The following is a 15892-nucleotide window of genomic DNA, read 5'->3' on the forward strand; positions in this document are numbered from 1 at the left end:
ATCTCCCCTGTTAGCATATGAGAACTTTGCTGTATTGTTTGTGTGTATTATTGGCTTTTGAACTTCTTTGAGGTCCATGAGGCTGAAAGTCTATGAAGCAGATTGGAGGTCTCCTGGCTTTGTATCCTCTCAGAAGTGGAGTGGTATGAGAAGGCTGATGTGGTTTGGTGGCTGAAGTCACCATGCTAGAGTAGTGTAAAGGTTCACTTTTAGAAATTTCTGCAAAGACAGAAGTAAAAACTATTCCAAACATTTGTCTTTTAAAACTGATGTTGAAAATGAGCCATTCTAAGTTTAGACTTACCTTGTTTTAGCAGTATGCTAAAAAAAATAGAAGTCACTTAACATAGTATTAAAGGCAGAAACCGTAACTGAGCAAAATTCTGAAGTGATAGTTTTTAACAGCAATTTCTGCATCCTGTACAGGTTCACTTGACAAGCTGATTACATGTGTTGACAGAAATAGTAGGTGGTAACAGAAACCAGCAAGAAGCATCTTGCTAAAAAGTCTTTTTAGCAGATTACTTGTTCATGAGAATGACATACATTTCACTTTTCTAACTTTTTTCATTTTGTATCATGCTAATAATAATTCTTCAAAAGCATATGTTTTGAACAGTGTGGTAGTATCAGTAAAAATGCCTTAACCGTGTTCTTTAGAGACTTCTAAAATGGTACATCAGAGCATTTTCATATCAAACATGCTATGGAATATTCATCTGTCAGTAGAAGGTGGGGACAAGTGGCTAAATTTGAAGTATGTGATGGTAAACAGCCTTTTACTTCTGAACTGCTTAATTGAATTCAGGTACTAACTGAAACTACTTGCCATGTAACTACTGTATGGTGGCTCCTGTGAAATAAGTTGTTGATCTTGGTTCACTTCCAGTGCTAGTAGATACGTCACAAAACTGTAATTGCAATTGCCAAGAACTGAATGAAGTAGAAGACTCAATTATGCTGGAGCTTGGAGTAAGGATATATTGGCACAGCTTTTTGAGTGGAGTTTTCACATTTTCCTGCTTCTGCTGTGGTTTGTATGCATAAAGAAGTAGGCCATCAGTGTCACCAAATGTATGAACTGGAGAAAAGTTAAAAAAAAAAAAAAAAAAAACCAACAACAACAACAACAAAAACTTGAAACCTTTCTCAAAGGCAAGGCAGTTATATTTTATTTTCAGCAGCCTTGTTACCATTCTGCTGCATCTGTCTGCAATGTTTCTTCTTTTGTGATGTTTTGGAATTTTTGTTTGTGCTGTCAGAAGAGGAGTGGGAAGCATTGAATGATATTGGAATTTTTAAAACGCATTAAAAACAATAAATATTTTATATTAGTAATAGCAAACTTGTGTATTTGATTATACACTGATTATGTATTGGATTATATATTTTTTATTTATACCTATATAAAATTTTACAGTAAAAGTAAAATGACTATGCTGTTGGCTTTGATAAATTGTGTCAAGACTCTCTGTGTAATGATAGCAGCAAACTTTGTCCATGACAGGCCTCCTTTTCTGGAAGACTTTTGAACGTCAATTGAATTAAAGCACCTATCCACCCACATCAACAAGTGGAAATGGGATTTGGGTTCCTAAGTCACCAAATCAATCTTGAATGTATTTTTTTCCAAGCATAGTGAAGATTTTTTAAAAAATATATGTCATGTCATGAAGTTTAACTGTTGAGTCCCAGTTCATGATGATTCATGAGTGTTCGGTCCTTTGGTCTTCGGATAGAAGGTTGACCACAGTGCCATTGGGAAAGGAGGTGGGAGTTTTTTTGGTGTTATGGACAGTTTTTTATTAAAAACTAGACTGGAGCCGTCACTGTCTCTGATGCGGTTATCTGAGCCGCAAAAACTTGCTTGCAACTGCCTTTTTTCCTGTCTCAAACCATCTCTTTGTTTTCACTCCTTTCCTGCCTGAAATGAAATGTTTTCAACTTGCATGATAAATCTCTCCCTGAACTTGAAGGGAGAGATGCCCTGTCCATATTCTTGTGGGGTTTATTTCACTATTTAATTCCTCATCTTTGTGTCTGAAATGGGTTTTGGCTCATACTCTCACCTGTTGTTCTAGTGCTAGCTTCTCCATCTGTCTTCTGCGGCACTGCTTCCAGGGAGACACGTGGCACCGGCTGGTGCTGGGAACCGGGGCTGCGCTGGGCCTTTGCCAGGGAGTGACACATGCTGGAGCAGCTCGAATCTCTTGGCATAGCGAGCTGGTGGTGTGTGCTAAATTTTTAGATTATTATTAGGCACAGAATTGAAAGGTGTTACCAAAGTTGTCCCCAGACCACATCAGAGAAGACCAGGTGTTTTATGAATTGTGTTTTTAAACTCTCTTGGTTGTGATGAGGTGCTAACAGTGAAATTGCATGTGCATTTTTGTGTTGCTCAAATACTTCATTCAGAGCAAGAACTGTAGTGTAATAAATTCCAAGAAATCACAAGCAGATCATAGACTAGATAAACAAGTTCATTGAAAGAAGCCATCCATATAACATTTTTGTATTATTTGATACACAAATGAATTAAACTGGCAATAGACTCCCAAACATGACACCTTCTCTGCTAGCTGATTCCACATAGCTATCAGGGAAAAGATTGATGGCAAGATGCTCTGTAAGTGATAGTGTTTGCTCCTCTGATAATGAGATTTGCTTTTAAATCAAGTTTTGACCTTTCTCCCTGGATGTGCTGGTAACATCTGCACTTTGCTCTCAATCTCAGGTTCAGCTTCTCTGCCTGCTGCAGTATGTTCTTAAAGGGGTATCAGCCATCCCTCCAAAGCAAACCATAAATATTCAGTAGTAAACAAAATATTTTGCTTTTCTGCTTAGTGATGTGTGGTTATAATTTATACCATTACTCTAGGACTCTTAAAAAAAAAAAAAAAAAAAAAAAAAAAAAAAAAAGCTTGTAAGCAAGCCTTTTAATCCATCTCTGCATGGGTTGTCATCAGATTTCAGATTTTCAGTCCTTTTGTCATTGTACAGAGAGTTTCCAATTTAGCTGAAAGGGGAAGGTGGGATCCACCATTATCCTTTATGCTATTATAACCAGAGTGCTGATATATTTATTACATCTGGCCTATACAGTTACTTGCCTATACAGTTACTTGTAAGACATTGGGGAAGTTCAGGCATTGGGATTCCTCATTTCTATTTTAGGCTCTTGGAACTGAAAATTTATTTATACATAAAGGTAGCATAGCCCAAACCAGCACCACCTGTGCTTCAGGTCATCTGTGAAGACCCAACCTGAGATCTTTTGCTATTGGTAACAATTTTTTCTACCTGAGCTAAAGAATTAAATTTGTCTTGCTATGGTGCTCTTCTGTGTGGTCTTCCTACTGGGCAGTGGCACAGATCATGCTATGGTAGAGTTTATTAAGCAGCTTTCTAATATGCCTTATAGCCACAGCCTCTTCCCATGGCAAAATGGACAAGACAGGACTCTGTACCTTTAGCTATGTTGGGTTCTGGTCATAGCTCTAATTCAAGGGACCTTATGCAAGCCTGATGTTTTTTGTGAAACTGTGGAATAGTTACATTTCCAAATTTGCCTTTCCAATGCAAGAAATGCTCCCCCACAGAAATAATTGGAAGAGCACCAAATTTTTAATGGAGTGAGGCAAGGATAAAATGCTGAGTCCTTCCATTTGTGATCTCATGTAATTTTTGCTTGTCTAGAAGTGTTTGGTTAAAACTTTTTTTTGTTTGTTTTCTGTTTTCTCTGATGTTTGGCTGCTTCCAAAATTGGTATAAAATCAATACCTTTTCACAGCCTTTTGAAATTGGAAACATGGTCCATTCCTGAGGACTGGTAAGTTGAATAAGTTCACAAAGACGTGCATAGTAGTAGCATCAGTTCACATCAGAAAGAGGTAGTAATTTCTGTCAGTCAATGTTTGTGTTCATTTGGAAAGTTGAGTAGCAATGAGTGAAATGCTGTGCTTCTTTTAACCATAGTCCCCTGCCTTGTGAGTTTACTTGACATTTTATTCTGCACAAATTTCTCTGGGTCACATTTCCTGTAGATTGTGATTCAGAATTTAACTTTAGTGTCTTCTGCCATGATCCTTGTATATATTTACTAGATGTGGTAATTTTGAAGGGTGAATAATTTCAAGACAGAGAGGTTACCCGTATCTGCCTTCCCCTCCTTTATAGTGGTGTTGGTAACATTCACAGCTGCTATAGGTACTTTCTGGCGCATGTCCAAAACCACATGAAAATTGCAGCACTGAGCAGTAATTAAGTGTGTGAGGTCTGCCCTCTCCACCTCCCTCCTTTTTTGTTACCAACAGTACCATATTCTTCCTTTCCATTCCTTGTTTTCCCCACCACCACATTTCTTTACACTGGGGATGCATCTGACCCCTGAAACTGGCGTGCTAGAGATTCTCTGTAAAATACTTTTTTCCCCAAGGATGGAAAACTTTTAGCACAACCAATGTTTTCTGTTAATGGTAATAATCAGAACAAATACTATACAAATCCATGTAAAATCTCAGAATTCTAATCTCTATTTAGTGATAGAATACCCAGTGGGATAAGGAGTGCTGCCACAAGCCTTTGAACTCTCCCCATTTTAGCTTCCATGCCTCACTGTAGAGTTTAGGTTGCATCACTTTCTTGGACTCCAAGAAATAGGATTCTCCAGGAGTGACATATATTACACAGTGTTTTTAGTAGAAGAGCCTGTAGGATAACAAATGGTAACTCAGATTTCTGACATGTTCTAATAAATATTCCACCTGCATAAATCTGTCCAAAAAAAAAAAAAAAGGTAAATGGGAATTGCCACCAAAGTCAATATGGACCATCAGCTGTTGGAGTGGTGATCATACTTGTTTGCTGATAAATATAGACACTTGTGGATTTTTGCTCATTGTCAGCTTTTATGAAGTTCTTGTTACTTTTCTGTTGTTAAGGATGCAGAACTTGAGGGAGTCTCCTTGACTGTCAAGTCTAGGCAACCACAACTTTTATTATTATTCATAAAGCTCTATTTCTTATATAAACACTGTCATTCCCTCCAAGACATAGTCTGTTGAAAACTGTTGTCTTGTCTGTTGTGAGTGCTGTGCTGTTCTGTGGAAGAGGACGTGTAAATCAGTGCAACAAATGTTTTTGGATATTCTGTCCTAACCTGGGACAGAATTTCTGTGAATATGAGCATGGAATCTCTTGCAAAAGTTACTTTCTGCTTTTTAATTCTTTGGTAGCCTCTAAATATGCCAGTATTTCTTGTTTTATTAAAAAACAGCTCCAACTGTTATTATTTGTGGGATTTATAAGCCTTACAATGGATGTAAAATATCTTATCCTGGTTTACTTTGGTGTCATAAAAACACTACTCTTGTTCACTTAAAAATACAAAAAAGATAATCAAAACTCAATATGTCATGTATTCAGTTAATGGAAATGTGGCTTTCTTTTTTTAAAGCATGTTTTCTTTCTTATTGGACAGCATTTAATAGTTCATTTACAGTCCATACCAGAAGTCCGTTAACTGGTCCCCTTGGAGATGCAAATAATTGTATTTGGTTAAACTAGATATTGCTTTTTAATTCCCTTGTTTTGTTAGGAACAGATGGAGTTTATTTCTTCAGATCATCATCCAAACAAAAAAAGAAAGGTAGCAAGTCAAATAGTACTACTTCATTGACTATTTTGTTGGGGGTGTGCATGTGTGTGTGTCTATTGTTTTTTAAAAAAACAAACCAAATAAAATATTGTAAGTAATATGCTGCAAAAGCAGAAATATTAGTTACAGCTGGAAATAATGCAGATCCTCTTCCCTGGGATTTCTAAATAATGGATAATAAAATTAAGGCATCTGTTTTAATATGTTCATGTACCTAGTTCAAAATTCTGATAATTCATGGTGTTTTCCTATTGGCTGAGGGTACTGCAGACATATCTCGCTAGAGCAAGCTGAGTAGCTGCTGCAAGGTAGCAGGACGGCTCTCTTCTGTGAGCGGCGCTTGTCATCTTGGTGGTGGGCTTCAAGCCATGAAGGGATTTCAGGAACTGTATCGTCTTTTATGAAGTGCACCAAGAAGTAAGGAAATGTGGGGTGTGATTCTAAGAGGTGTCAAATACTTCTACAAGTGACATCTCTAAGTGAGGGCCTTCCTTTCTTTGCCAGGAGCCTGTGCTTGTGAAGCATTGAGGTGCTACTGCACCTGTATAATTCTTGTATAAAGGAACTCTGATTACAAAAGATCCTCTGTTTTTCCTTTATCAGAGATCAGCGGACACTTCTGTTGATTTTAGTGTCCTCACTGGAGACCTCTGTAGATCACAGAACATGTGTTTGGTAGTATTTAGCATTTTTTAATCCTGCAAAAAGTAGCTTTCTTCCGAGCAGTCCAACTGGGTATGATGAAATTAATGTATATTGTATGTATATCAATACTTTCCTTCCAAATAAAATCAAAAAGCCCGTTTTACTTGAAAATCAGAAATGAAGATATTTCATGAAATTGAGAAGAGAAAAATTTACCTACTGCAGAATTCCCTTGGACTTTTCTCAGCCAAATCTCCTAGTTGCTTCCTTACTAAGGCAAAATTCCTGGTGTTTTCAGATTGGGCACTTCAGTGATTATGGGGAGGAGGGGAGGGGCTCCAAATGTCACATTCAAATATGTCTCAACTGAAGTTGAAAATCTTACTTCAGTATCCATCTAAAATCATTATTTTATGGTGTAGAGGTTTTGTGTTCTCAGCTTGCATTTTCCCTTTCCTCCCTTCCTCCTGGTTTGATATTAATCTATTGTATAAAGTAAAAGGCAAATGATGTTTCTGATTTTGCAGCATTGTGTATTGTTCAGCTGAAAAGTATTTCCGTTTAGAGATATTGAGCATGTATTTCTCTACTGCAGCTTTTGGTTTCTTTCCCCTTCGTTCTTTCCCTGCATATTTATATATCAGTAATTCATTAAATTGAATACATTAGGAGGAAATAAAGGATGCATCAGGTTTGTTTTGTATGTGGTTTTGTTGTTTTTGACGTTTAACAGGAGAATTGTATGTATAACTGAATACTTTTGATTTTAAAGTGCATTCATACAAACACAATAAGCCTGATACTAGTTTTCATACTCCTGCCAAAGTGGCAAGCCAGTGATTTTAATAATCAGGCTTCACAATGAAGTATTTTCAATCGGTGTGCTGCTCCCCTCCTGTGTCCTGACTTACTGAAGAGATACTAGCTGTTGTTTGCACCTACTGGCTCTCTTCTATTGTTGTTGCTGTAAGTATTATCCTTGTGCAGGACTGTGGTGGGGGTGAAGGTTTTTCTTTTGGAATACAGAAATTAACAACCGCTCATCTTCTGCTTTCATATATATACAACTGGTCTTAAGTGTCTTGGAGAAATACCCAAAATGCAACATGATAGAAAGTTTGATGAATAATTATTCTTTCTTTTCTCGCCCCCTCTTTAGAACAAAGAAAGAATTATGCACGGGACAGTGCCAGCAGCGTATCTGAAACATCGCACTACCATGTGGAGGTGAGAGGAGGAGCAATATACCGATTAGACCTTTCAGTTATATGCACTGATTTTTTGCCAATGTGATTTTTGAGGCTGCATAGGCTTGAAGGCATATTCTTCCAAAACATCCTGCCAGCCTGAGGTCACTTCAGAACAGATTACACTGAAATGTATCAAATTCTATAGCTATGCCATAATGAGCTGAAATTTTCGTGTAGTAGAAAATAAGCAGAGATGTGCGTAGTTTGGCAAACAGACAGAACTTCTCAATGGGATCACAGTTCAGCATGTTATGCTGCCCAGTCTTTGAAGCAGTCTTGTTCTAAGGCTGAGATAGAGCTGAAAAGCTCTGTGCTGTTGGTGAGACACACTGGATGATATTTAAAATGAATATTTTGGCCAGTTATAATCATCAGAGATGCCAGAATGCTTAGAAAGAGCTGAGTGTTAACCCCCTAAAACCTCAGTTAGAGTCTACTAGGTAGCAGTTAAATGTATCCTGCCTGCACAGATTCTTCCCCCATGTGAAATGCAAAATATATGATTTTCTGTCTTAAGCTGCTTTGCAGAATTACTGTATATTGCTGTCACATTCTATCTAGAAGTAGGTATATTTAAACTATCCAGCAAAGTAAGCCTGGGTGCCTGAATGTAGTCTGTTATGCACTTTTGAATGCAATGCTGAGGCATTCTTACTTTGAGATAGGCTTTCTCTTGCTGCTGTCAAACTAAGTACCACTATCATGGGTTAAGCTGACTCTTGCAAGTGCCATAGATTCACAGGTCCTTTTTGCTGAGTTTTAAATTTAGATATAAATTGTTAAATCATGTGCAGAAGAGTCTTAACTTAAGCTGCTTATGTCCTATGATCAGCTTGCAAATGAATTACTTGTGTTGCTTTTGATTGTCTGTGTCTTTACCTATCTTTCATTTCTACATAATGGTTTTGGTACTCTGCTAGCATAAAAATTAGTACTTGTATTTGAAGTGTAAGCATTCCTGTGTGAACAGTCAGTATAGTTTGCTTCTCTTTACTATTTTATATACTTTGATCATATGCAGCTTGTGTCTACTCTCTTGTCCATCATTACTGAAGTGTGCTGTTATCCTCTAATAGAAGAAAGCACACTCAATTCTTTCTATTTCAAGTTATTTAGAAGATAGGTGTGCAGGCATATATTAAAATTGTTTCAGCTTGGAAAAGTGTATCTAGGTCTTAAATAAAAATGTGAAGCTGGATTTTTTGCCTGGATAAAAGTGAAGTAGTTTATGGGTTGTCTTGCATGGTTGACATGTTTGAAGGAGAAATGATCAAAATCATAATGGTAGGGAGACTAGTTCAAGTGATGCCTGTGAGGTGGTCTTTAACTTCTAGACCATTAATTGCCTCTGGAGACCATTCCAGGTTGATAGTGAGCAAAAGTAGGTAATATGCTACATTTCTGCTGTGCTCTGTGTGAAACAAGTAACTGGCCTGTCCATAAGGTATCCCAGTCAAATGCAAACCTATCGTGGTTGCCATCAGCGTGCCAGCTGGCGGCTCTACAGAGATGGCTATGCTCCAGGTCAGGCGGAGGTGGAGGTACATTGGCAGGGTGTTGCTGGGAAGCTTCTGTTGCTGCTTCCTGCATTCAGCTTGCCAAATGAGACAGGTTTTCACTCCTCAAGAAAGATAATTAATATTCAGGATTTAATTCTAGTTGTGATACCTGAAACATGACAGAATATGCCTAGAAGCCTAACTACTTACTGTAGTGAGAAAATGATAGAGGATGACAAACAGTGAGTTACAAAACTCAGTTGACTTGAAATGACATTATGGACTAAACAACCTCCCCCATGGCTTACTGATAGGGTTGGATAGGGACAGGTAGGATCTGTCATATACATATTTGTCATATACAAAGGTGCTTTTATTCATTTGTATTATTGAATTATTTGTATTCTGTTTCCTGGCAATTTGAATGCTGATACTGCCTAGTGATAAGGAAAAATTAAACTTATTTTTTGTGTCCCTCATTCACTAGCACTTGACCACCTTTGTTTTGGACCGAAAAGAGGCAATGATTACAGTAGACGATGGAATAAGGAAGCTGAAATTGCTGGATGCTAAAGGCAAAGTGTGGACTCAAGATATGATTCTTCAAGTGGATGACAAAGCTGTCAGCTTGGTGGACTTGGAATCAAAGGTAAGATCTGTGAGTGGCAGTCTCATTTCCAGAGAGAGAGAAAAAGGGAACAGGCAGAAAAATGATGTATGTGAGATTTGGTATTTTAATTAGCTTATTATCACTTTCCCGTTTTTAACTGATGCAGCTTTTCTGAGATCAGGATACTGAATATTAAGGGTTTTTTTCCTCTCTCTCTTCCTGCAGAATGAACTGGAGAATTTTCCTTTAAGCACAATTCAGCATTGCCAAGCTGTGATGAATGCATGCAATTACAATTCTATTCTTGCATTAGTATGTAAAGAACCAACCCAAAACAAGCCAGATTTGCATCTTTTCCAGTGTGATGAGATTAAGGTAAGATAGTAATGGAGATCTGCTATGACTTATTTGAATTGGGGAAATTTTATGAATTGGCAAGTAAAATGGATAAAATCAAATAAACTGATTCATAGAAGATAATTCTATTCTTTTGTGCTGATAAATATGCTTTGTTTAATGTATTTATGATACCAACACTTATAGTATATTAGTAAATGTAGTGTAGTATGTCTTGTAAGATAGGAGTCATCTAACTAAGCTGAATCCTTAGTGCATGTGCAAATATGTCATTACTGTAAATATTGATTCTTGGGCTCTTTAGCGGTTCATTTGGGTTTGCAAATGAGTAAAGCTCTGGAATATGTATATGCTATGCACTCACACTTCTGAAGAAAGTGCTGTAAAATAGTTCGAATTACCTGAAATTTATTTTAGTACCTGGAAAACACTCACCTGAGTCTTGAGCTCTTATCTAGTCCTTCCCTTTTATCTGTTCTTTGTGTGCCTGAGCTATTAAACCTCCTCTTCAGGCCCACCTCACTGTATCTCTGACCTGCAGGAGAGAAAATTGAAAGGAAAATACTATTTGTAAGAAGGGCGAGACAAGGAAAGGGATTATTTGTCTCCGATTAAAATATTTCCTTCAAACTTCTAGAGTAAACACAATTTTTGAATGTGTTTTGCAATACTTCTCTATTTCTGTGATTGCAAATCTTAATTTCTGTTAATGACACTGTATAATTGGTACTTCTTGAAATTCTGATCAATAATTTCATGGGGTTTTTAAATTCCTTCTTTGTAGTTATTAACTTAAAACAACAAATTGCTAATGATGTTGTATGACTGTTTTGAAATTGGTTCAGTGATAGTGATGTGAAGATGACTGGTTAACTGTGAGACTAGCTGCACTGAATTTGCTGTTGCACTGGAAATTGGGATCTGGGGGAATTCAGGTTGCTGCATGTTAAATAATGCAGGGATCCTGGTTGAAGGCAGATTGGAACCAGTCTCCCAAGGTTGTCTGTTTTCAGGCTCTCCTCTTTTGAAATTATTCCTCTGTATACAAATAAAAATATGGAGCACATAATTCTAACTCTCTAGCTTGAAGTCCAGGATCCCCCATTTCTTCTGGGCTGTTTTTTGAGCCTGTGACCATACCCTAGGCTTTGTGCCTACTCATTGGGCTTAGCTGTTCTTGAGATGTTAGGTCTTTCTTTCTTAACTTCTTCCAGCTTTTGATCAGAAATTATATTGAACCTCAGGAGCCTTTGCAACAAAAATTTAGTCAAAATCAATAATATTTTGACAAATCAATATTTTCTAATTAAAACTTTGTTAAACAATAAATATTAAGAGCATGATTCATGGTCTTCTGTTTTTAAATTCCTCAAATACCCTGAAGTTTATCTATTTATTAATTCTATAAACCTAATATATTCCTGGTCCACATTCTGGGGTATAATACATTATAGCCTGAGAAGTTCCTTAATCCCTTTAGATCCTAAAATCAACAAAGTCTTCTGGTCCCAGCAGAAGTTGTATAGTCCTCCCAACAAGTTACGTATTCCTCCTCCACCATGAGGAGACCTGGATAGAGGTGGGCCTTGTAGAGTGAGCCTGGACACTGACAGATTTGGGCTTTGACAACTTGCGTAGGAAATTACTCTGACAGCTGAAGACATGTAACAGAGCATTCTCAATCCCACAAGAAGCTGTGACCTGTTTAATGCAAGTTCTATTAAAATAATGTTAGACATGTATCAGAATCTTACTTGTGGATCACTGGAGGAGGTAGACTGCAGTTACTGAGAGGCAGGAACCTACAGATTAGGAAACTCTTTGAAAAATTAGTCTTCCACAAAATCAAAGATAAATTAGGGTTCATCTTTATTTCTTAACTCGTAGTAGAAGAAAGTATCCTTTATTTTGCTTATCTGTAATACTGCTACTATCTGTAGTAGTTTCAGTTATGCCTTTCACTGACATGCTTGACAAAAACAAAAATGGTGTATGTGGATGGGAAAAACAGCTTATGCAATAGTTTTTGACTTGAGATAATTACAACTCTTCAGGCAAACTTTCTATGCAGATGACATACTCATCTGAGGATGGCATTTTAGATTGGAACAGTGACAAAATTACCAACTCCCAGACAGTAGCATTGTGTGCCTCTGTGTTCTGTTCAGCATAAAATAATGTATCCCAGAGGTTTAGATACGTGGGTTTGGTAAGAGATTCTGGAATCTAAGGATACTTTAAAAAAGGTGCCTGAAGAGATATTTATTTCACATATCTGGTTAGCTTAGCTGATAACTGATAGTATCTGCCTCTCTCTCTTTAGGCTAGCTTTATTCATGAAGATATTGAAAGTGCAATCAGTGACAGCAAAAGTGGAAAACAGAAGAAAAGGCTTGAAACACTGAGGTAAAAACTTAACTTCCTGTCAGTATGCAAGATTGCCAAATATTGTTACAGTGGTCAGAAGCTTTCCAAGTCTGTCTGCTGTTTTTTGCTCTTTTTGGTAATTAGCAACATACTTCCAAAAACAGCTATAGCAGCCTTGACTTAATTATCTCATGCTTTCTCAGTTTATAACTTCCACTCTTAACTTTTCTAATTCCTCCTTAGTGACTGGAGCAATTGACACATACCAGTTGCCAGAGAATAGTGTTGTATGTCTCAGTTCTGCATATGGGTAAATAAAAATTTAAAACTCCAACAAAAAAATTTAAAACCTCAAGAAATGAGAGGCATAGAGACAAGGGCACAAGTATTTTAGATACTGAATGTTAATGGTAATTTGTTGAAAGGTTAGTATGCAGCTGTGTCTTGAAAGTATCTCTGTAATGCTTAGTTTTGTGGTCTATATGGAAAATCCTCTGTTGTACAAAAATCATTAAGTAAAAATATCATTGTTTTAAAAATGTTTCTAGTTACCTGTTAAATTCCGCTGCACAGCTCATTAAGTTTTCTTATACTGATAGACACTCCTATAAACAACCACAAGCTTAAGTTTACCTATGAGTTTGAAATTAAATAGGTACGCTTTACTGTTTGTGGAGCTGTAAAAAAATCAAGCATAAGCACAAAGGGGTAATCCAGAAGTACTCAAGCACATCGGATGTGCGAGGAAACTAATGAAGTTTAATTGGGGGAAGAATGTAGGTCGGTACATCTGGGGAGAACTAATCTGAGCTATCCATCCCAGAGGACTCTGAGGCCAAGAGCTCAATAGTACATGACCACTTAGTGCTGGTTACTCACTGTAGTATTGTGTATGTGCGGGCATCAGGTCACAGGGAAGGACTCCCTTCCAGATGAGTCCGGCATAACTGGTTTGGAGATGTGGCAATAAGCCTGACATTGAATTACCAAGTTACTGCAAGGTTATTGACAAGTTGTAGGAAATGTGGAAATACCAAGAAGGCTGCCCAGGAGACTGGAGGAAGGAACCGAAGGAGATATTTTCTTGTTCAGTGTCCGAAGACAAAATAGCATCTGGTATTTTTGTTGTTGTGGAATGCCATGAATTGAGATGGGGTTGTAAAGGGAAGAATTTAAGCTGAAGATCTTGCTGTTAAATAGGGACATGGGGAAGGGATGGGTGTGTGGATGTGTGGTGGGGGGTAGTTGTAGGGTTTTTTTCCCCCTCTGTTGATATCAAGCTGCAGAATGACTCCAAAGACCTCTTTGATTATGGTATTTAAAACTAGATAGGGCAAAAATACTGGAAAATAGCAGGTGGGAACAGTCATACATTTGCATCAAGATGGGATGAACAGACTGCTGATTTAAAAGGGAGAATCAGCCTGTAAATTTAGTCATTTGTGTTGGCTGAGTTTTAAGAAAAAGTTGGTTGACGATCTGTCAGTCTTAGGAAATAGATAATCAGTTTGTGATGGTGAAATGGTAACTTCTAATGAAGACTTCCAGACAGTACAGAAGTCCAGCCATTAAACTGCATGTGGTGGTTAAAAACAGCACCTACTAAATTTGAGTCACTGAATTTACCTGTCTACCAGTTCTCTAGACATCGTGTTGCACTACTTGGGGATTTCCAGTTGGCTAAGTGGTGGAGGTTTTGGTTTATTGATGTGTATTTTGCTGTTCCCTCCTCAAAGTGGATTTCCCATTATGCCAAATATATTTACATGCCACGGACTCAAGTATTGCTGGCTGTGAAAGTCCATAGGATGCTCAATAGCATGGGTTAGTAGAAAAGGTCCCTGTAAAGCCTTCTTGTCTTCTCTGATTAAGCACTAGAAAATAGAGCGTTTTTGCTTCAAGTGTCACTTCTGGGCTTTCTTCTCTTCCCTTAGGATGATATCCAAAGCTGACAGCACCATCCCTCCACCCCCACGGGCACCTGCCCCTGTCCCACCAGGGACCGTCACCCAGGTGGACGTGCGAAGCCGGGTGGCGGCGTGGTCCGCATGGGCGGCCGAGCAGGGGGAGTGTGAGTATTTCTGAGAGCCAGCTCTTGCGCCGCACGCTGGTAAACGGTTGTTCTGGGAAGTAGGTTTCTGTGATGCCAGATAATAATAAAAATGATTTGGAAAAACACTTTCAAAAAGACTACAGTAACTGAATCCAGATACAGAAATGGTTTTACTCGGTCGCCCCTCTATCCTTGTTGAGAGGAGACAGGATTATTCTCCCAGTCTAGTTTTAAGTACCCCGGGCCCCCATTGCCTTAGAGAAACAGATCTCTGGAATAAGACCTCTCTGTCATAATCTGTCTTGTCATTTACTCATGCTATCAGTTTTCTGAATTTCTTTTCAGAGCTTCATTTAGTTGTGTTTAGGTGGATAGGGGGGTGGGCTATGGATTTCAACTCAGGCTTTTACATAAACATACTAATGTGCATAGAATTCTGTACTGAGCATAACTCCAGGAATTTGATGATGCTGTGTTTAGTAATTAGGCAAATGCAGGCCAGATATTTCAGACAACTAAAAAATATAATCACCTGGATTAAAAGCTGACTAGAGATCAGCACTATTTATTTTTTTAATTTATCTTCTTAGTGGTCTGTGTGGCTAAACTAGGTCATTGGTTTTTTAAAGTCTCGACCAAGGAATGTGGTAGCATTTTGATTTTTTTTTAATCTGTAATGGAAACCTTTTTCATTTCTTTTCTTTTCTTTTTGAAAAAATAGATTAATGTTCTTTAGAAACAATAAAGCTCCTTTCAGTATAACAGACTGTATTAAAGGAGTAATCTTGGTTCAGGTGAGGCCTTTTCTTTCCTCTTTTTATATAACAGATACTAAAATTTTAGAATTAGATGTCATTAATCATGAAGTTTTAATTGTTTTTGGTTTATTAAGCTATAATATGACTCAGCAAGGTCCAAAACTATGCAGAAAAAACAATTAAAAATATTCAGAGAAACCAGTAACATTCAGAATGTTTTCATCTGCTAACCTACAGCTTTACATCTACCTTGAGTAAAGGCTGTTTTTTTTTCTTTTGTTTGATTTTTGCTCGCTTTAGAAAGATTTTATTTATCAGTGGTCTGTTGGTGACCTGAGTTCCTACAGTTCCTTTTATTCCATTCATGTGGATCTTTCCTACGATATATTTACAAAAATTGCTCCTATTAACAACAGTAGCATTTAGGGTGACTTAAAAATGCAAAACTCAATTTCTCAAGACGTTAACCGTTTGTGTTTTCAAATAAAAAGATACTGACTCTGTCCATTGTTATTTGGAAATACCTGTTTTATTACATTGTTACCTCTTATGTTGATGTGCCAGAGTTGGTCAATCTGCACCAATTCCTACAACTCTTTTTGCTTATTACCTTTTAATTATAAACTGTCCTCTTTGAACACCGTCTAAAGTCAGAGCTACGCGTTTCTGTCTTGCCTACTTCTGCTGGAGTTGCTTT

The 15892-nt window shown here is 37.6% G+C and overlaps 1 protein-coding gene across 10 annotated transcripts in view; it reads left to right on the forward strand.

The window, feature by feature from the left end:
* EPS8 (EGFR pathway substrate 8, signaling adaptor) overlaps positions 1 to 15892 on the forward strand; it is a 140849-nt gene that overhangs the window by 87584 nt on the left and 37373 nt on the right. For all 10 annotated transcript variants that reach the window (XM_067306577.1, XM_067306561.1, XM_067306569.1 and 7 more), the window contains 5 exons: positions 7461 to 7528; positions 9538 to 9699; positions 9886 to 10035; positions 12341 to 12423; positions 14319 to 14455. In XM_067306577.1, the coding sequence (XP_067162678.1) occupies positions 7461 to 7528; positions 9538 to 9699; positions 9886 to 10035; positions 12341 to 12423; positions 14319 to 14455 (600 nt within the window). The remainder of the gene's footprint in view (positions 1 to 7460; positions 7529 to 9537; positions 9700 to 9885; positions 10036 to 12340; positions 12424 to 14318; positions 14456 to 15892) is intronic.

The sequence above is a fragment of the Apteryx mantelli genome, chromosome 1 (assembly GCF_036417845.1).
Source record: "Apteryx mantelli isolate bAptMan1 chromosome 1, bAptMan1.hap1, whole genome shotgun sequence".
NCBI lineage: Eukaryota > Metazoa > Chordata > Aves > Apterygiformes > Apterygidae > Apteryx > Apteryx mantelli.